Genomic DNA, 19,715 nt, shown 5'->3' with positions numbered 1-19,715 from the left:
GGCCCCAGCCTTGACCCTCGGCAGGCCCCCTGCTAACCGCCCCACCCCTTCAAACCAAAGAAGTGGGGGGCGGAGGGCGGTTTGGCAAGCCTGGCTAAAGTGGGGAGAGACATGCCCGTTGCTGCTTCTGTTTTGGGGTGCCAAGCCCTGAACCGGCCTCAGATTTTGGTTGCTGTCCCCCAACACTGCCTGAGTAACCAAGATCTCCCCCAGGCAAACCGAGGTTACTCCAGCCCCCTCCCCATTTCCTCTCCCTCCCCCAGGGGCAGGGCCGGGGAAGGAGGAGGAGGAGGAGGAGGAGGGAACATCCAGCAAATAAAAAGATCAGGGCAGGAAACTTCTGGGTCCAGCCCTCCCGTTCTCCAGCCGACGGGCTGCATCCAGCGGAGACCTCAGCCCTCCGCTCTTACGCAGTGAGTTAATCCTTGGGGAGGGGGCGCTCACACCTAGGCAACCCTTTCACTCCGGGGCTCTCAACTTTGCAAAGGGGGGGGGTTAAGATATGGAGGCGAGCTGTACTGGAGGGTGAACTGGGGCATCCCTTCCAGGGACGGGGTTTTGCCTGGACTGTATCCTAAAAACCTGGACCTGGGTGTTTCTGCATTCACACGTATCTGGGGGGGGGGGTGGATAGGTGATGCATCGGTGTCCTGTTCTTCCCAGGTTGTGGGAAAGTGCCCTTGTCCGTCCTGAATTCAGTCTGTCCTCGGGGAGTGCTTGCGCGCGCGCGCGCGCGCGTGTGTGTGTGTGTGTGTGTGTGAGAGAGAGAGAGAGAGAGAGAGAGAGAGAGAGTGAGAGAGAGAGAGAGAGCTCCCTCCTTTGCACTCTTTTGCACAGATTAGTGCCGAAGCCTCTTCTTGTCGTAAGAGAAGGAGTTACTGGTGTTGGTGTGAAATCCCACAATTGTGTTTATTTTTGGCTTTCTTCTCATTTCACCTTTCCTCCTGGACAGAAAAGGCGTCCGGCTTTCCTCCTCTGCTTTCCCCTCTACTTGTGTGAGAACAACAACCCTGCAGGATAGGCTGGGCGGAAAAGGGAGGGAAACTTTAGAGGACATCTAGACCACCCCCCTCTGTTGGGATTCAGAGCTTGCCACCCATAGCCTCAGAACAGAGGCCTCCAGTGCTGTTACTTTAAAACCGAGAGAGGGGAGAGAAATTGGACAGCCATCCAGAAACAAGACGGATCTGAATCCAGGACTTTGTTCCTCACTGTGCCCAGAACTGAAGTTGTGCTTGTATCGGCCTACCTCGCAAGGCTGTTGTTCACTCGGAACAGAGCAGAAGTAAAATAATGGAACAATAAAGTCATCAATGATCAGGTTGGCGTTCCGAGTAAAAATGCGACTCCAAATTTAAAAAAAAAAAAAATTACTCATTACTCTCAACCACCGATCCTGCTAAGAACTGAATATATATTTTTAAAATAAAAGATGAACAAGATGTGAGTTCAGGCACCTTTTTTCTTACAAAAAAGGCACTGAACCAGACCTGCACAATTCCAGCAACCCTTCCTTACACGTTTTAATCTCCAGTCCCCCGATCATCTTAGTTGCTCTTCTTTGCACTTTCCCCCCCCCCCCGCCCCCAAAGTCTCAACATCTTTTTCTGTAACGTGGGGACCAAAACTGGATGCATGATTCCAGGTGTCTGTGGCTTTGCGAAGGCTTTGTAAAGCAGTGAGGAATGTAATCATCATCCTAATGCCTGCCGACCACTTTTAGCAAATAAAATAAAATATCTGATGCCTGGCTATTTATGTTCTCCCTCCCACCTCCAACCCCCCTCCCCCCCAGACTCATGTTCCGGTCTCGAAGAGCCAATTTGGTGCAACAGCTCTGGAGATTGCGCGGCATGACCCCCGGCCTGGATGACAACCACGGGGCCCTGAAGCCTGTGGCTCACGCGCTCTTCAAGAAACTGAAGGACAAGGAACTGGAGCTCCTGCTGCAGGCGGTAGAGAACCAAGGTGCCCGAGAGTCTGGCTGCGTTTGGCTTGAGCCGCGAGGCATCAAGTTGGGCCCGTCGGCATCGCTGCTTCTCTGCCGTCTGTACCGCTGGCCGGACCTCCGCCAGCCGCAGGAGCTGAAACGGCTGTGCTTCTGCAAGAGCACCGGGGGCGAGGGGGGCGCCCACTGCTGCAACCCACACCACCTTAGCCGGCTTGCTGCACCTGGGGGGTATGGGGTGGGGGAGGGAAGGGGAGGGGAGGTGGGGAGGAGAGGCTGGAAAGATGCAGGGAGGAGGTGTCTCACGGGAGGGTGTGCAAGGAAGTGAGTGGGACAGGTGATGTTGCTAAGCCCAAGGTGTGTGAATTGGGCCTAGGACAGAGTCCTTGTTAAGCAAACCTCGTGGGAATTGGGCCCTTGGTGGTTCGATTTTTATTTATTGAGCGTACGGCACCTGTAGAGGTCATGCAATCCCTGATATAGAAATTTAGTTTAGGTAAAGCATCAGCAAATATATCTATATCTACATCTATCTATCTATCTATCTGCTCTATATCTATCTAGCCATCCATCCATCTATCCATCCATCCATCTGCTCTATCTATATCCATCCATCCATATGATCTATCTATCTATCTGCTCTATATCTATCCATCCATCCAAATGCTCTATCTGTCTGTCTGTATGTCTGTCTATCTCTTCTATATCCATCCAACCATCTGCTCTATCTATCTATCTATCTATCTATCTATCTATCTATCTATCTATCTATCTGCTCTATATCTATCCATCCAGATGCTCTATTTATCTGTCTGTCTCCTCTATATCCATCCATCTGCTCTATCTATCTATCTATCTATCTATCTATCTATCTATCTATCTGCTCTATAGCTATCTATCCATCGATCCATCCATATGCTCTATCTATCTATCTATCTATCTATATCAATCCATCCATCCATCTGCTCTATCTATCATCTATATATATCTTATCTGTCATCTCTCCTAATCTGTCTGTCTGTCTGTCTATCTATCTATCTATCTATCTATCTATCTATCTATCTATCTATCTATCTATCTATCCATCCATCCATCCATCTGCTCTATCTATCTATCTATCTCCTCTATATCTATCTATCCATCCATCCATCCATCCATGGGGCCAAAGCTGACAATAACCGTCTCACTTAGCAACAGAAATTGGGGGCTCAGTTGTGGCCACAAGCCGAGGAGCACCTACACTTCAAAGCTTCTCATGGTCTTTCTCCATCTGTCCCTTTCACAGACAGCCCCCCTCCACCCTATTGCAAGATCTCGCCTTTTCCTGCATCTCTGAAGGGCACCAGCATTTTAGAAAACAACTGCAGAGGATGGCAAGGTAGGTAGGATGGAAGGGGAGGTGTTTGTGCTGTGTTTGTGTGTGTGCGCCATGGGGTTGTTTAAGTTGCAGCTAACACGCAATGGGTGCTGGGGTGATTGGCCTCAGCGTTTACCCAGATCAACAGATGCAATTAATTGAAACTTTTCCCACATGCTGGGGTCCCTCATTTTGGTCACCAGGTTACAAAAAAGACGTTCAGATTCTGGAAAGAGTGCAGAGAAGAACAACCAAGAGGATCAGGGGACTGGAAGCTAAAAATACGAAGAAGAACAGTTGCAGGAATTGGGGATGTCTAGTCTGGTCTAGTTTAATGAAAAGAAGGAGCAGTGGGGGGGGGCACGATAGTAATGTTTCAATATATTTGTGGGGCTGCCCCAAAGAAAAGTGGGGGCAACTCTCCTCCAAAGCCCCTGAAGGCAGGACAAGAAGCAACGGGTGGAAACTAGTCAAGGAGAGAAGCAACAAGGAGAAACTTCCTGACAGTGAGAACAATTAACCAGTGGAACCACCTGCCTCCAGAAGCGGTGAATGCTCCAACACTGGAAGTCTTTAAGAAGACACCCAGCCATTTGTCTGAAAGGGTGTAGGGTTTCCTGCCTGAGCAGGGGGTTGGACTAGATGACCTCCAAGGTCTCTTCCAACTTTGTTATTCTCTTATTCTGTTATTCTTCCTTCCTTCCCTTCCCTCCCTTCCTCCCTCATCACTGGAGGTTACAAGGTCCTTCTTGAGCGGGGGGGGGGTGGATTAGAAGACCCCCAAGATCCCTTCCAACTCTGTTATTCCGTTATTTCAACAGGCCATTAGATGGCACCCCCCCCCCCAAATTTTTTGCCGAATTTTATTTTGGTCATTTCCAAAGGCACACCTTCCTCTTCCCCCCACCCCACCAGGGAAAAATGCATCCTTCAGAGAGGTAAACCAGGGGGACACAGAGAGAGAGAGGAAGGAAAAAAAAATAGAGCAAAGGTTTGTTTGTCTGGGCGTGCCACGTTTTGTGGATTGTCCCGGAGAGGGAAAGGAACCAGGAAGCCCACGTTGGAGGCAGCGTTCCTCATTCTTCTCAGACAGACGGACGGTGTGTTTATTTCTAGCAAGAGGAAGTGGCCGCCAGAGAGAGCGAGACGCTCACAATCTCTTTGACGTACAAAGCAGGGTTGACCGTTGGCATCCGGCCACCCAGTCACTTCCAAGCCGCCTGGGCGCCCGGTCTGTTTCCCTCTTCTTCCAGCCGAAGACAGGGTGCCCCCAAAAGGTCCCACGCCTACGTGCTGCCCTGAAGCTCCGCCGCCGGTCTTGAGACCGTCTCTCCCCAGGGACGGTCACTATTGCGTCCAGTTTGGGTCGCCACGATATTTAAAAAAAGATGTTGAGACTCTGGAAAGGATGCAGAGAAGAGCAACGGAGATGTTCAGGGGACTGGAGGCTAAAACGCACGAAGAACGGTTGCAGGAATTGGGGATGTCTCGTTTAATGAAGAGAAGGACCGGGGGAGGGGGGACATGATAGCAGTCTTCCAATATTTGAGGGGCTGCTCCAAAGAAGAGGGGGAGGGGGTGTCCACCTCTTCTCCAAGGCACCTGAAGGCAGGACAAGAAGCGATGGATGGAAACTAATCAAGGAGAGAAGCAACCTGGAACTAAGGAGAAACTTCCTGACAGTGAGGACAATTAACCTGTGGAAAGGGTTGCCTGCAGAAGTTGTGGGTGCTCCATCACAACTTTGAACGGTGACTAAATGAACTGTTGTAAATTGAGGACTACATGTATTGTCCATATATGATAGATGGATAGATAGATAGATAGATAGATAGATAGATAGATAGATAGGAAAGAGATGATAGATAAGAAAGAGATAAGATAGATAAGAAAGATAGATTAGATAAGAAAGATTAGATTAAATAGATAGATAAGATAGATGATAAGAAAGATAGATAAATAGATAGAAAAGAGATAGATTAGATAAGAAAGATAGATAGATAAGAAAGATTAGATTAAATATAGATAAGATAGATGATAAAGAAAGAAAGATAGATAGATATGATAGATAGATAGATAGATAGATAGATAGATAGATAGATAGATAGATAGATAGAGTGAAAAATGGTCCTAAGCCACTTTTTTCAATGTAACTTCAAACAGTCACGAAACAAGCGCTGGCTAAGTCCAAGACCGGCTCTAAACACGCTTGTCTCCTTCTCTCCCGCAGACACCACCCTCTCCCGCTGCTCCCTGAAAGACGGCTACTGGTGCAAACTGGCCTACTGGGAGTACCGTCTCCGGGTGGGGAGGCTCTACCCCGTCCACGAAGATCACGTCTGCGTTTTCTCCAGCCTGCTCCAGGGCAATGGGCTCTGCCTGGGCCAGCTGGCATCTCGAAGCCGCAGCCAGGCTGTCCGCAGGACCCAGGCTAAGATCGGCCGTGGTTTGTTACTCAGCCAGGAGGCCAGCGGGGTCTGGGCTTACAATCGCAGCGAGCACCCCCTCTTTGTCTCTTCCCCCACTCTGGGGCCCGTGGGCAGCTCGACCCCTCCGGTGCACAAAATCCTCCCCGGTTACTCCGTCAAGGTGTTCGATTACGAGCGGGCCATGCACCTGGCCGCCAGGCGCCCAGCCGCCGGCGAGGGTCCCCATGATGAGCACACGGTCCGGATCAGCTTTGCGAAAGGTTGGGGTCCCACTTACACCCGCCGGTTCATTACATCTTGTCCGTGTTGGCTGGAAGTGCTGCTGAACGCCCCGAGTTGAAGCAGCTGGGAAAGAGTTTCAACCAAAACAAACAAAACAACCAAAACGAAACACAGAACGGGTTGTGGGAACGCACCATGCCCAAATTCATATTTTGGAATAGAGTAGAGCTGGAAGGGACCTTGGAGGTCTTCCAGTCCAGCCCCCTGCTCCAGCAGGAGACCCTATCCCATTCCAGACCACTGGCTGTCCAATCGCTTCTTAAAAACCTCCAGGGGTGGAGCACCCACAACTTCTAGTGGCAAGCCTTTCCACTGGTTAATTGTCCTCCCTGTTAGGAAGTTTCTCCTTAGTTCCATCTTGCTTCTCTCCTGGATGAGTTTCCATCTGTTGCTTCTTGTTCTTTTGCTGGAGAAGTCTTAAAGTTTTCAGGGGATCCTCGCATCCCTTTTTCTGAATTTACCTATTGCTTTTGCCACCTAAATACAGGCAGTCCTCAACTTAACGACCAGAATTTCCCTTGCTAATCAAGGCAGGTTATTAAATGAGTCGTGCCTAGTTTTGTTTTTGCTACAGTGGTTCACTGCAACACACACACACAAACACAGCTGGGAAGCTCACAAGCGGTGACCACGTGACTCTGCCACTCTGTGACCGTCATAAATACATGCCAATTTTGACCCTGGGGGGGGGGAATGCTGAGATGGTCGTAAGTGCAAGAACCCTAAGTCCTTTTTAAAAGCACTGTTCTACTTTCAAACGGTCGCTAAACGAAACAAGTCGTAAGTCAAGGGCTGCTTGTACCCTCGGGAAAATAGCCCCCAGCAGGCGAAAAAAAGATGCACTTACAAAGCAGGAGAGCCCACTTTTTTTTTTAATTTTGGGGGGAGCAAGAAGTCTCTGCCAAATTATAACGCAAGGATGGAGCAGAGCAGGCATCTCCAACCTTGGCAACTTTTAAGATTTGTGCACTTCAACTCCCAGAATCCCGCAGCCAGGAGGAATTCTGGGAATTGAAGTCCACAAGTCTTAAAGTTGCAAGGTTGCAGACCCCTCAAGGGGAAAGCTCTCTTGACTCCTTTACTGTCTGTTTTTTCCCATCCGTTCTTTTTCTTTCTTTCTGTTCCGTTTTCTCCTACTCTACCATCCGGCGTTCCTAAGCTTCGCGGTCCCAGCAAGTGCCTTAATTTTAGAGTCAGCCCGTTCTTCTTCCTCTTTTCCTCTTCTTCTTCTCCTCCTTCTCCTCCTTCTCCTTCTCCTCCTTCTTCTTCTTCTTTCTGGAGTTGAATGTTGAAAATGGAAAGGGGGTGGGGAAAAAAAGCAGATGAATGACGTTAGGAAAGGTGAGATAGATTGGAAAGTGGTCAGAATTGGTTGCAAAAAGGTTGGGGGAATAATAATAACGTTCAGGTTGTGGATGAAGAGAGCGTAAGTTGCTTTGTGGTTTGAGAAATGTTCGGAGTTCGGATTGTGATCAAGATGCGGGGGGGGGGGAAGGAACTGGACTGTTACATTTTTTTTCCCTTTTGGCATTCTCTCTGAGATTAAATCGCTTTAAAAAAAAAGTAAATAACCGAACGATTTTTGTGGTTATTGTGAAAGAAAAACAGAGTAAAATCAGTGTTGTTGTTTTTTTACTCAAAATCTTAAATGCAAATGCATGGATACAAACGTCTATTCACATAAATGTTAAATATTCTTACCCAGGAATCTATTCCATCGTTTTACAATTATCCCGTGCTCTTGAACATGTACAAGAGCGATAACCGATTGGATTTTTCCTCTTGGCTATTTGCCTGAATCAGTTTCCCACTTTGCAAGTTTGTAAGGCGAAAAACCTGAGGAATTTTTAAGGGGCAGGCTCCTGAGTATATGCAAAGGGCAATTCTTCTCCTCTATAGTGCAAACGGTGTTCCAGATTCCAAATGCATTGCATTTGAGGGCTTAAGGGGGGGAGAGGTCAAGGATCAGCAGAGGCTAAATCCCTTTGGCCAATATAAATAGACATTTAAATACTAGACAAATAAATATGTTTGTTCAACAAAAGCTGGCGTTTGCAGGCCTGCCAGCAGAGGGCGCTCGCTGTATTGTGCTGCTAATAAAACTTCAGTTATTTCTGGTTTAAGGTTGAGTTCATTTGTCCATCAATCCCTTTTTTGCTTTTCATAAGGGTTACTTGGCAGGCAGATACCCAACAGGTTATGCTTCCCCCCCCCCCCACACACACCTACAGGAACAGCTGGGGAATTGAATGAATTTATCTGCAAATTTTCCTGCATTCAATAAATCAGTTCAAACTTTCCTGCAATCCGACCTGCATTCAATCAAACTGAAATATCCAGTCCTGGGAATAGGATAGTTTTGTAACACGGGTTAAATTACTTGTGCGAATTGTGTTGCTTCCTTCTGGTTGGGGTGGGGAGGTTGTGTTTAACCGGTTGCGCAAATCCACCCGTTGCCCCTTGTCAACCCCTTTTACGCCCATCAAATTGCACATCCCTGTTGTGTAGACCCAACCGGGAGCGGTTTATGAAACCAGCCACGGTTAACAACAAACCATGGATTCCTGCAACGTAACCACCATTTGTAGTCGCATCAATGCCAGGCCTGGCCACAAGCTGTTTTGCAGGCAGCCCCCGACGTACGACAGTTGTGCCCCAAATTTCTGATACTAAGCAATACAGCTGTTAAGTGACTTTTGCCCCATTTTACAACCTCTCTTGCCACCGTTATGTGAATCAGTGCAGTTAAGTAATTTAAATACGGCCGTTAAGTGAATCCATTGACTTTGCTTCTCAGAAGGTCACAAAAGGCGGGCGGGGGAAATCGCGTGACCCCAGGACACTGCAGCCGTCATAAATCTGAGTCAGTTGCCCAGCGTCCGGATTTTGAACAGGGATCCCTGGGGGACGCTGCAACAATTGTTCCGGGTGCAAGTGGCTTTTTTCAGGGCTGTCGTAACTTCAAACAGTCACTGGGACTGTTGCAAGTCGAGGTCCAGCTGCAACTGGCAGATGGTTCTCCTGGCTCTCCTTGTGGCCTCCCGTCCCACGGAAGCCCGATGTTGCCAACTGGATGCAGCAATCAGCCAGGCCAATCGTGTGAATCTGCCTGCAGCTGGGATCTAGCTAGCCCAAACCCTGCAGGATTTCAGGTGGGGCTGTGGTGAGAGAGGGAGAGAGGGAGAGAGAGGAAAAACACACCACCCCAAAGCTTTCATCTGGGGTCTGTGATTGACAACTCGGGCACCGCCTTCTGCCTACCTGCGGCTTCCCGTGTCTGTCAACTCAGCCCATCTCAGCTGCAACATTCAGCCCGGGGGTCGGGTTCCTGTTGTGTCAACCACTTCAGAGCCGGTGGGGAAGGAAGGGGGGCACAGGCTCACCACACGCCACCCCCAAAACCGCCCTCCGCCTCCAGATCCCCACAGCCTCGCAACCCAGCCCTCGGTTTCCCATCCTTTTTTGCCAAAGCGAGTGGTTTCGTGCCCACTCCTAACCCTCGGCTTTTGTTCTCGGCTGAGATTGCAGCCCTTGGCAGGATTCGCATTCGGTTTTCCCCCGGCTTGTGACGACACGCCGCCAGTGGCCGAAGATGGGCTAGCTGGTTTGAGTTGTGCAAGGGCAGCACAGCTGCCATTCTGGATATTATTATTTTATATTTTATTTTATTATTTTTGTATTATTTTATTTTAGTATTTTTTCTATTATTTTATTTTCTTATTTTTGTATTATTTTATTTTTATTTGTATTATTTTATTTTATTATTTTTTCTATTATTTTGTTTTATTTATTTTTATTTTATTATATTATACTATATTTATTTTATTACTTTATTTTATTACTTTATTTTTTGTATTATTTTATTTTTTGTATTATTTTATTTTATTATTTTATTTTGTTTTTATTTTATTTTGTTATTTTATATTTTGTTTTATTTATTTTATTACTTGATTTTTTGTATTATTTTATTTTATTTTATTTTATTATCCCCTGCCCCTGGTAAGGTAGGCTTCGAAATGACACTCTGCTACGTTTGAATCAGCTCATGAGGACTAGAAGCTTGCTTCCTTTTGGGGAGGAAGCTGGCCTTCTCCAGGAGGGCAACACCTGGCTGGGAGGAGGAAGAGCATGGGCTTGACAATGTAAGCAAGTCCAGGTTCCTAATTTTAAGGCTTTCTTAAATCTCTAAATTCCACCTGCCTGGGGTACAAAATCAGCCCCAGAAACCACCCTTATTTTTTGCTATGACAGTGCTTTTATCTGGGAAGTGTGTGCATGGGGGGGGGGATTATTAGCCAAGACTCCTTGTGTCTCTGGAACTCCCTGCCTCAGGAAGAAGGAAGTCTCAATCTTTGTTTGTTTGTAAACAGGCTGTGCGGAGAGCATTCTCCGTGTTTTTAATAAGGTGGTGTATTTTTTTTTTTTTAAAATCCTGCTTCCATTGGGGAGCTCCAAGTTTTTAATTTTTCTACTTGGGTCCCGTCTTCATGTTGGCCCTTGCTTGGGATGGCGGGGGGGGGGGGGAGGAGGAATTTAAAAACAATCATGAAATAAGAGAATGGTAATATTCACATTCACACCCCACATAAACACAGACCTAAATGGTTGTGGGTGTGAACCCTTGGGATGTGAAAGAGGAACATAAGGTCAGTTTGCAGAAGGAAAATCTCTCTATCTATCTATCTATCTATCTATCTATCTATCTATCTATCTATCTATCTATCTATCTATCATATAGATAGATAGATAGATAGATAGATAGATAGATAGATAGATAGATAGATAGATCATCTATCTCGTCTATCTATCTATCCATCTATCCATCTATATCATCTATCATCTATATATAAATCTTAGCTATCATCTATCTCTCCTAATTTGTCTGTCTGTCTGTCTATCTATCTATATCATCTATCATCTACATATATATATCATCTATCTTTCTATCTTTGTCTATATTAATCTCTATCTCTGTTCTATCATATATCTCTTTTTCTCTCTTTTAATCTGTCTGTTCTATCATCTATCTCTCCTAATCTACTTTTCCCTATATATATATATCAATCTGTCTGTTCCATCCCTCCCTCCCTCTCTCTCTCTCTCTCTCTCTCTCTCTCTCTCTCTCTCTCTCTCTCTCTCCCTACCTACCTCCCTCCCTACCTATGCATCTATCTATCTATCCATAAGTAGCCGTAACTCAAGGGCTCCATGTAAAGGCAAGAGAAGAGGACTTGTGGAAGGGAGCAGGGCACAAGTCTGGCGTCCTGATGCCATCCGGGTGGCCTGAACTGCCCCCGATGTGACGCTGGCAAGCTGACACCCAGCTTCCTTGCACCCCCTCACACAGGTGACTGGGTGGGGCCACACAAGCACAACCTGTTCGGCCGCAATCAGGCAGGTGGGGAGAGCAACACAGTGTTCTTCCCGGCTCTCTGCTCACCTGGTCTCACCTGAGCCCCACCCGATGTGCAATAGGCTTTTCCTCACCCCCTCCCTCCCTCTTGATTGGGTTCCAGATCGCCTTCCCTCTTTCCAAACTAAACAAGACCCTTTTTGCGCCCCGGACCGGGTGCAGAAGAAAGCAACCAAATCCTGGAAATTGCCAGTTGCAACTCATTTCTTTTTTTAAAAATAAATAAATAATAATCTATATTTTTTTTTATTTTATTCCAGGCAAGGTTGCAATGAAGAACTCCAAAGCAAAAAAATGCCACAGAAAGCCGAAAAGAAAAAAAACAGAGCCCAAACACACAAAAACATTGAAACCTTTGGAAAAAAAAAGTGCATCAAAACAACAACACATGCACACACGTTATGCCCTCCAGTTGAATACTGGTGAGTTGTTGTTGTTAATTGCGAAGTCGTGTCCGACCCGTCGCGACCCCATGGACAATGTTCCTCCAGGTCTTCCTGTCCTCTACCATCTTCTGGAGTCCATTTAAACTGGTGAGTACATTGCTGCAAAACATTAATTTGTGCTTTTTTTTTAAAAAAATTGATTCTTCTTGGACCCCACGCAGCAGCTCACCCGAAACAACACCCAATTTTCACGGCTGCCAAAGGGGAGCCTTAAAAATACGTGGATAAATATTAGGCATTTCGGCGCGGTTTGGGAAAAGAAAAACACGGTGCAGGGTTCCTGAGAGAGTGCAGAGTGTTCTTTTCCCTTTTGTTTATGTTTTGTTTTGAGCAAAGGATGGAGCCAGGATGGAGAGACTTGATTGTTTTCCCTTTCTTGACAGTGAGGACAATTCAACCAGTGGAACAGCTTGCCACCAGAAGTTGTGGGTGCTCCATCACTGGAGGTTTTTAAGAAGAGATCGGTATGAAATGGTATGGGGTCTCCTGCTTGGGCAGGGGGTTGGACTAGATGACCTCCAAGGTCCCTCCCAACTCTGTGATTCTGTTAATGTTTACACTTTGGGCTGGACTCACTCACCCACGGGAATCCCGGAACCCAGGTTTTCTTAGGCCCCACAATCCGAAGTCAAATCTGTCGCCTTTCGAAGCCTCACCCACCCTTCCCGGGGGGGGGGGGTACCTAGGAAAGCATTCTGCCCCACAGCTATGGGGGATCCCGAGAGTGAGGGAGGCGCCCTGAACGTTGATTCTGCCGCTAAGCATTCAGATTTCTCTTTTTAAGAAAGCTGATCCTGGAAAAAAGCTCCTGTTTGGGGTGATTTTTAAAGAGAGTGTTGGGGTGTTTTTTTTTTTGAAGGTGGGGTGGGGCCTTGGGGCTGTCTGGGCTTGGTTGTTTTCTTGCAGACGTTTCATGACCAAACTAGGCAACATCCTCAGTGCTAGAAGGAAGTGGGGTTTGCAAGGAGGAGGAAGAGGAGGAGGAGGAGGAGGACTCTACTCCTTGGTGCTCTCTCAGCTTGCTTGTTTTCTTGCAGACTTTCATTACCCAGCTAGGTAACATCATCAGTGCTAGAAGGGAATGGGGGTTATTTACTGTTATACAGAGCTTGATCCAAGAGGCCGGGTCTGTGTTCAAAACCTCCCATCAATCAGAAACGAATTGAGTTAAGCAAACTGGGGGCTCCTCTGTGTGTGTGTGTGTGTGTGTGTGTGTGTGTGGTTGGGGCTTGTTGTGAGAACACACCCCAAAGGGTCAAACCTTTTCCTGACTTTCGGACCCCTTTAAAGCTCAGTACATCCCCCCCTCGCCCCCCTTCTAGCAAAATCTAAGAGGCAGGCTGGACACGGGAGGGAGGGGGGAAGGGAGGGAGGCAGGATTGCATGGAGCCGGGTGGGTGGGTGGGTGGATGGGAGGGAAGGAGGGAGGAAAGCCCCCCCTCCCGTCTCACCCCCCCCCTCCCCAGCGGGAAGTCCCATCTTCCGTCATCTTTTCCACCCGCACATCCTCTTCCGCAGTCGCCCGTGATTCAGCCCCTCCTCCCTTTGAAGTGACCCTCCCCCTCCCCCAAGCGCCCTCCCCCCACCCCGGCAGCCGAGGCAAAGGGGCTTTCCAGCCAAAGCCGGGCGCCCTGCGCGAAAGGGACCAAAAGAGAGTCCCCGAAGCCCTCGCTTCTTTCAGAACAGCGCTTCTTTCTCGCCCCCCCACCAGATTTCGAGGTGGGGAGGGGGGGGGAAAGAAGAACAACCCCAGCCCGCCGCCAATGGGAAGCCGCGGAGGCTCCCCGCCGCCCAATGAGAGCGCGGCGGGGGCGGCCGGCCAAGTGGGGCGCCCGGGCGGGCGAGGCGGCTCCGCAGCCAGGTGAGGCGGGGGGCGCTGCAGGGCAGGTGAGGGGGGCGGGGCCGGGCGGAGGTGGGGAGGGGTCGGGGAGAAGGGGGGGAGGAGTTGGGCTTCCCTCCCTCCCTGCGAAGGCGGAGGTCGCCTGCGGCCGCGGTGGCCGAACTGGAGGGGGCGGACAGGTGAGGGACTGGGGGGCGTGGCCAAGGAGGACAGGTGAGCGGGAGGGGGAAGAGCGAGAGGAGGGAGGAGGAGGAGGAGGCATCGCGCCCGACACTCCGCGAACCAGCCCGGCCGCCGCTGCCAGCAGGAGCGCGACCCTCTCTCTCGCCCCCCCCCGGCCCGCTTGACCCGACCGCCAGCCGACCCAGCAGCATCCGCCCAGGCGGGGTGAGTGTCTCCCCCTCTCTTGGGGGGGCGCCCTTGGCCCTTCTCCCCAACCTTGGCGTGATGGGGGTCTCCGCTCTCCCAGCCGGACCCTTCCCCTCCAACTCCGCCGCCTTCCTCTTCCTCCAAGCCGGAGCCACTCTTCTCTCCTCGCCCTTCGTGACTGGGGATGATGGAGGAGGTGATCCGGCGCATCTGGAAGGCGGGCAGCTCCGGCTGGCCCCTTCCGACCCGTCTCTCTTGGTATTTGGGGTGGGGGGAAGGGGTCTCTGCCTCTGGCTTTTGACTCTTATCTCCCTGGTCGTCTGAGGGGGTTTTTGGCCTGGGGGTGGGGGCTCCGGGGGTGGGGGCGGGGGCCTGTCCGTTTCTCCCTCTTCTGCCTTTTCTCTCCCCCTCCCAAAGACCCCCTCATCCCCCTTCACGTTTCTCCCCAGTTCCCATTAGCTTCCTCCTTCCTCACCCCTTTTTCCCAGCCTGCCCCCCCCACCCCTGCTTCTCCCCCCACCCCCTTCCCCCAAAAAGCCGAGGCGTTTGTTAAATGAGTTTGGTCCCATTTGACAAAGGTCCCGTTTGTGGAAAACCATCCAGTGTTGTTAAATTCCTCCAGTGGTTCTTAAGTGAATCCAGGTTTTCCCCCTGGATTCCGCTGGTCGGGAGGCCATAAAAAGAGGATCACGGGACCTTGGGATGACGCGACTGTCGTAAGTACGAGTCACTCGCCCAATGTCTGAATTTTGATCACGTCACCATGATGTGGCCGCAATGTTTGCAAGTGTGAAAAACAGTCCCAAGTCCACTTTGTAATTTTAAACAGTCACTAAACGGACTGTTGTAAATTGAACAGCAGTTGTAACTCAGTTGGCCTTGTTACACTCCCTTTCCTGGTTTATTAAACCCTGTCCTTTCTCACCATACCTGGTTAGCTTCGCTAACTCACTCCTCTCTGCAATCTACAGGGTGCCACGTTGAGTGATACCCTCTTGCAAAAATAAAATATAATAATAATAACAACAATAATAACATAATCCACATCTGCCTATGTAAGGACTTGATAGCCAAGCAAAAATGTCAGATCCAGTCGGAACATCTGACTGTGCGATGATCAATAATAATAATAATAATAATAATAATAGTTCTGTAATACCATCAAACATCCACATCTGCCTATCCCAGGTCCTGGGTAAGGACACAATAGGTAGACAAAATGCCAAATCCAGTCTGAACATCTGGCTGACTGTGTGATGATCCAAAATAATAATAATAATAATAAAATGGGTGGTAACGTGTTGCAGAGCTAAAACTCCCCAGATCTGTGTTTTTTTTTTTTCCCAACCGTCCTGCTGAGTCTGGCGGGCGTTATCATCCCGCCGTGATAATTTTGTGGCTTTTCAACTCTGGTGGGCACTTTGAAGGGGATGCCCACAACAGGGTGGGCACCTGTTTTTTTTTCCTCCCTTCTTCCCTCCTTGCCACCCTCCTTACCCGCTTCTTAGAAGCAGAGACGAAATGGCTTCTAATTGGCCAGGTGTAATTTTTTTAATGATTATTATTTTTAATCTATAACTCCGGAGAAAAAGCTGGATGCGCCCTTTGGAAGGGCAAAGTTGTAGGGGTGGCCAGGTTTTAAATCTTCCCCGCGATGGGTGGGTGGAATTCTTACGGAAGGATTTGTGACTTTCCCAGGGCAAAGTTTTCGATTGGACTCTGGCCCATGGGGCACACCCAGGCCCCACTGATTAGCCTGCCCTCCTTCACAGGGGTGTGTTTCCGTGAGGTCATCTTCCCCGCCGAACTGGCTGGGCCATTTCGGGCAATGGTTGGCACCAGCTGCGAATTGCTTTCGATGGGCGAACTGCTTTTTGTTTTCTCCGACCCTGGCGGTTTTTTAAGACGAGGCTGGACAGCCCATTGGTCTGAAATGGGATAGGGGTCTCCTGCTTGAGTAGGGGGGGGGTTGGTCTAGAAGACCTCTGAGGTCCCGTCCAACTCTGTGATGCTGTTATTCTGCTATTGTTTTCCTTCCTTCCTTCCTTCCTTCCTTCCTTCCTTCCTTCCTTCCTTCCTTCCTTCCTTCCTTCCTTCCTTCCTTCCTCATCACTGGAGGTTTTTAAGAAGAGACTGGACAGCCATTTGTCTGAAATGGTATAGGGTTTCCTGCCTGAGCAGGGGGTTGAGCTAGATGACCTCCAAGGTCCTCCCAACTCTGTTATTCTGCTATTCTTTCTTTCTTTCTTTCTTTCTTTCTTTCTTTCTTTCTTTCTTTCTTTCTTTCTTTCTCTCCTTCTTTCTTTCTTCCTTCCCTCCCTCCCTCCCTCCCTCCCTCCCTCCCTCCCTCCCTTCCTTCCTCATCACTGGAGGTTTTTAAGAAGAGATTGGACAGCCACTTGTCTGAAATGGTATAGGGTCTCCTGCCTGAGCAGGGGGTTGGACTGGATGACCTCCAAGGTCCCTCCCAACTCTGTTAGTTATGGTGCACACGAAGAAGTGCCAAATCGTTTTACAGTCTAGTAGGGAGGAGGACAAGGAGAGAGAGAAAAAGAGAGAGAGAAGCAATAAAACCTTGTTTGCAGTTTGCGGTGACCATTCAAACTTACAACGGCAGTGGAAAAAAGTCACTTGCCGGCTCCATTTTCCACACTTAAGGAGCGTGGCGGCCTTCCCCCCCATGGTCACGCCATGCAAACTCAGAGGACTGGCAACTGACTCACATTTACGACGGTTGCAGCGTCCCCGGGGTCACCTGATCCCCTTTGGACAAGCATAGCCAAGGGGGAAATTCCAGATTCACACGAGAGCCTTAAAAACTGAAGTGACTCGCTTAACGACGCTAGCAAGCCAGGTTGTAAAGTGGGACCAAGCTCCCTTAACAAACAGCCATCGCCCTTAGACTTATATACCGCTTCCCAGTGCTTGGCAGACTCAGCCTATTTGCCTGAACCACCTGGGTCCTGCTTGATATGTTTGTTTGGTTCCCCAGCTCTAACCCACAGCCCTGAAAAATTCCCTAGTGGTGCCCCATCCAAGCACGCACAGGGGCTTCCAAGGCCGGCTGGCACTGTCCCCCCCCCCAGGTCTCCCCTGCCTTCGCCCCCTGCACAGACTACAAGGGGAAGGCCAGGAGCCACGCGTTGGCACACCTGGCTTCTCTGCAAAGGTGAGTGCGGCGTGTCGCTAAGACGGCACCTGCTGACTGTCCCCAGGTGTCCCTGATGTGCAATTCAGAAAGGAGGGGGGGCAAATGAATGGGGGGGGGCGGCTTGCAAGGATCTAGAGAGAGTGCTGAAGGCGGTTGCTTCTGCTGGCACGTTTATGCATGCGTGCAACACCCCCCTGGGGAGGGGGTGGGGGGGGGGGAGAGGCCGTGCAAAGCTTGCAAGCTGCTGGCTTATCATCCAAGGCATAGCGGGAGGCCTGTGCTGCACCCATTTGAACCCAAGACCGGGGATATCCTCGCTCTCTCCCTCTCTCTCCATCCTCGTCTGGAAGTCGCTTTTTTTGTTAAAAAAAAAAAAATTCAAATTGACGTTGGGATTCCTGCTCTGCCAGACAAGCTTCAGCTTCAGGTTTTGTTCTTATTTTTTAATTTTATTTTATCCCCCCCTCCCAAGACTTCAGGTACTTAAAAAGGTCCTCTGGGGGGAGGGGGGGTTTGCAGGGGGGACGGGACAAGTGGGGAAAGGGCAGCGGGTGTCATCTTAGAGCATGTAAGTTCTTTAGCTCTCAGTGGTCTGTCGAAATACCCCCCCCCCATATGAGAAACAGCAGGCGCACAAATCTATATATACAGTGTTTTTTGAAGCTGTGACAAAATATAATGTGCACTAAAGGAAGTTCTCTTGGAGATATGAACAGACCAGGATAAGACTCTATCTATCTATCTATCTATCTATCTATCTATCTATCTATCTATCTATCTATCTATCTATCTATCTATCTATCTATCTATCTATCTATCTATCTATCTATCGTAGTCTGTCTGTCTGTCTGTCTGTCTATCTATCTATCTATTCATCCATCCATCCATCAATCTATATCTGTCTGTCTACCTCTCATCTATCTATCTATCTATCTATCTATCTATCTATCTATCTATCTATCTATCCCTCCCTTTTTCCTCCCTTTGCTTTCCCCTCCCTCCCTTTCTTCCCTCCTTCTTCCTTTCCTTTCCTTTCCTTTCCTTCCTCATCTATCTATTACATTTATAGGCAGAAATTCAACACTGCTGTAGAATTTCCCAATGCAACCCCCCCACACACACACACCCCGGTCCTTCCACCTAAGGAGCTTATTCTGAACAGGGCTGAAGTGGTTGCAGGCCAACCCAGACTCATTTCGCTGATACAGAATGGCAAGCAGGCCAAAGGGCTCAACTGGACTGGCCGGCCTCGCCGTCCCCAGTGCAGCAGGGGTTCCCACGTGGCATCCATGGGCTGGGAAGCCAGGCTGGAAGCCCACCGCCCATTTATCCAAGAAAGGGTCTCAGATTGTCAATTTGGTCATTTTATTTTTTTTAGCAAGGAGCCAGGATGTATGCACCCCAAAACATGGAGAGGTGGGCAGTTCAAAAGCCCCCCCCCCAGTTCCGCCAGCCAGCACGTCCCCCGCCACACAATTGCCCTGCCTGCTGGGAGGCAGCGATGCCTCCTTGGGGTGGCTGATGAAACCGCCACGAAATCGTCCTTTGGCCCCACCCAGCGCTTTGCCAGCGAGGCCCCCCCTCCTGGCTAGGGGGGGACAGGGAGAGCAGGCGGGCGCTCCATGGCAACCCCCCCTGGCCCTTCCCCACCCTCTTGCCTTGAAACCGGAGCCTCTTTTGACCAGAAAGCCAAACCTCCGGGGAGGTCAGGCGCACAGCCGGGCACGGTGCCAGCCAGCCGGCTGGCAGTGCCAAGAAGGAAGAAGGTGAACTCTGGGCTGGGGGAGATGCTGGGCACCGAAGGAAGGGGGAGGCTAGGGAGGGGAAGGGCCGAGGCCTCGCCCCACTGTTCGGGGGGGGGGGGAGTTGCTTCAGCAGAGCGGGAAGCAGAGTTCATGCCCGTTTAGGCCCAGCCCTGGGTGCCAGGGGAGCTGTTTTAGCTCTGAGAATGGAGCCATTCGGTCCTTCCTTCCTTCCTTCCTTCCTTCCTTTCTTCCTTCCTTCCTTCCTTCCTTCCTTCCTTCCTTCCCTCTACCTCCCTTCCTTTTTTCCTCCCTCCTTTCTCCTTCCTTCCTTCCTTCCTTCCTTCCTTTCTTCCTTCCTTCCTTCCTGTCCCCTTCCCTGTAATCCTCCCTCTCTCCTTTCTCAGTCTCTTTTTTTCCCTTCCTTCCTTCCTTATCCTTCCCCTCTAATCTTTCCTTCCTCCCCCCTTCTTCAGTCTCTTTTCCTTCCTTCCTTCCCACCTTCCCTCCTTCCTTCCCCCCCTCTAATCCTTCCTTCCTTCCCTCCTCCTTTCTCAGTCTTTTTTCCTTCCTTCCTTCCTTCCTTCCTTCCTTCCTTCCTTCCTTCCTTCCTTCCTTCCTTTTCCTTCCTGTCCCCTCCCCTCTAATCGTCCCTCCCTCCCTCCCTTCCTTCCCCTTCCCCTCTAATCCTTCCTTCCTCCTTTCTCAGTCTTCCTTCCTTCCTTCCTTCCTTCCTTC

The 19,715-nt window shown here is 49.6% G+C and overlaps 2 protein-coding genes across 5 annotated transcripts in view; both read left to right on the top strand.

Annotated features, from left to right (window-relative positions):
- Nucleotides 1-307: 307 nt before the first annotated feature.
- On the top strand, nucleotides 308-6,298 carry LOC120317122 (mothers against decapentaplegic homolog 6-like). The gene is made up of 4 exons (XM_039363455.1): nucleotides 308-413; nucleotides 1,796-2,175; nucleotides 3,234-3,326; nucleotides 5,536-6,298. Exons 2-4 carry the CDS (start codon nucleotides 1,800-1,802, stop codon nucleotides 6,072-6,074), a joined length of 1,008 nt encoding a protein of 335 aa, XP_039219389.1. The 5' UTR covers nucleotides 308-413; nucleotides 1,796-1,799; the 3' UTR covers nucleotides 6,075-6,298.
- Nucleotides 6,299-13,475: 7,177 nt separating this feature from the next.
- Nucleotides 13,476-19,715, top strand: part of ZBTB7B (zinc finger and BTB domain containing 7B) — a 28,846-nt gene continuing 22,606 nt past the window's right edge. The window contains exon 1 of one of the 4 annotated variants that reach the window (XM_039363404.1): nucleotides 13,476-13,736. In XM_039363404.1, coding sequence (XP_039219338.1) covers nucleotides 13,670-13,736 — 67 coding nt within the window. In that variant the 5' untranslated portion in view covers nucleotides 13,476-13,669. Of the gene's footprint in view, nucleotides 13,737-13,943; nucleotides 14,103-17,525; nucleotides 17,663-18,227; nucleotides 19,002-19,715 lie in introns of those variants that run through there. The other 3 variants (XM_039363405.1, XM_039363409.1, XM_039363408.1) reach the window with 3 other exon arrangements.

The sequence above is a fragment of the Crotalus tigris genome, unplaced genomic scaffold, assembly GCF_016545835.1.
Source record: "Crotalus tigris isolate CLP2741 ecotype Arizona unplaced genomic scaffold, ASM1654583v1 scf7180000019553.37968852642:3898890, whole genome shotgun sequence".
Classification (NCBI taxonomy): domain Eukaryota; kingdom Metazoa; phylum Chordata; class Lepidosauria; order Squamata; family Viperidae; genus Crotalus; species Crotalus tigris.
The sequence above is the reverse complement of the archived record's forward strand: the minus strand, read 5'-3'. Positions and strand labels throughout refer to the sequence as shown.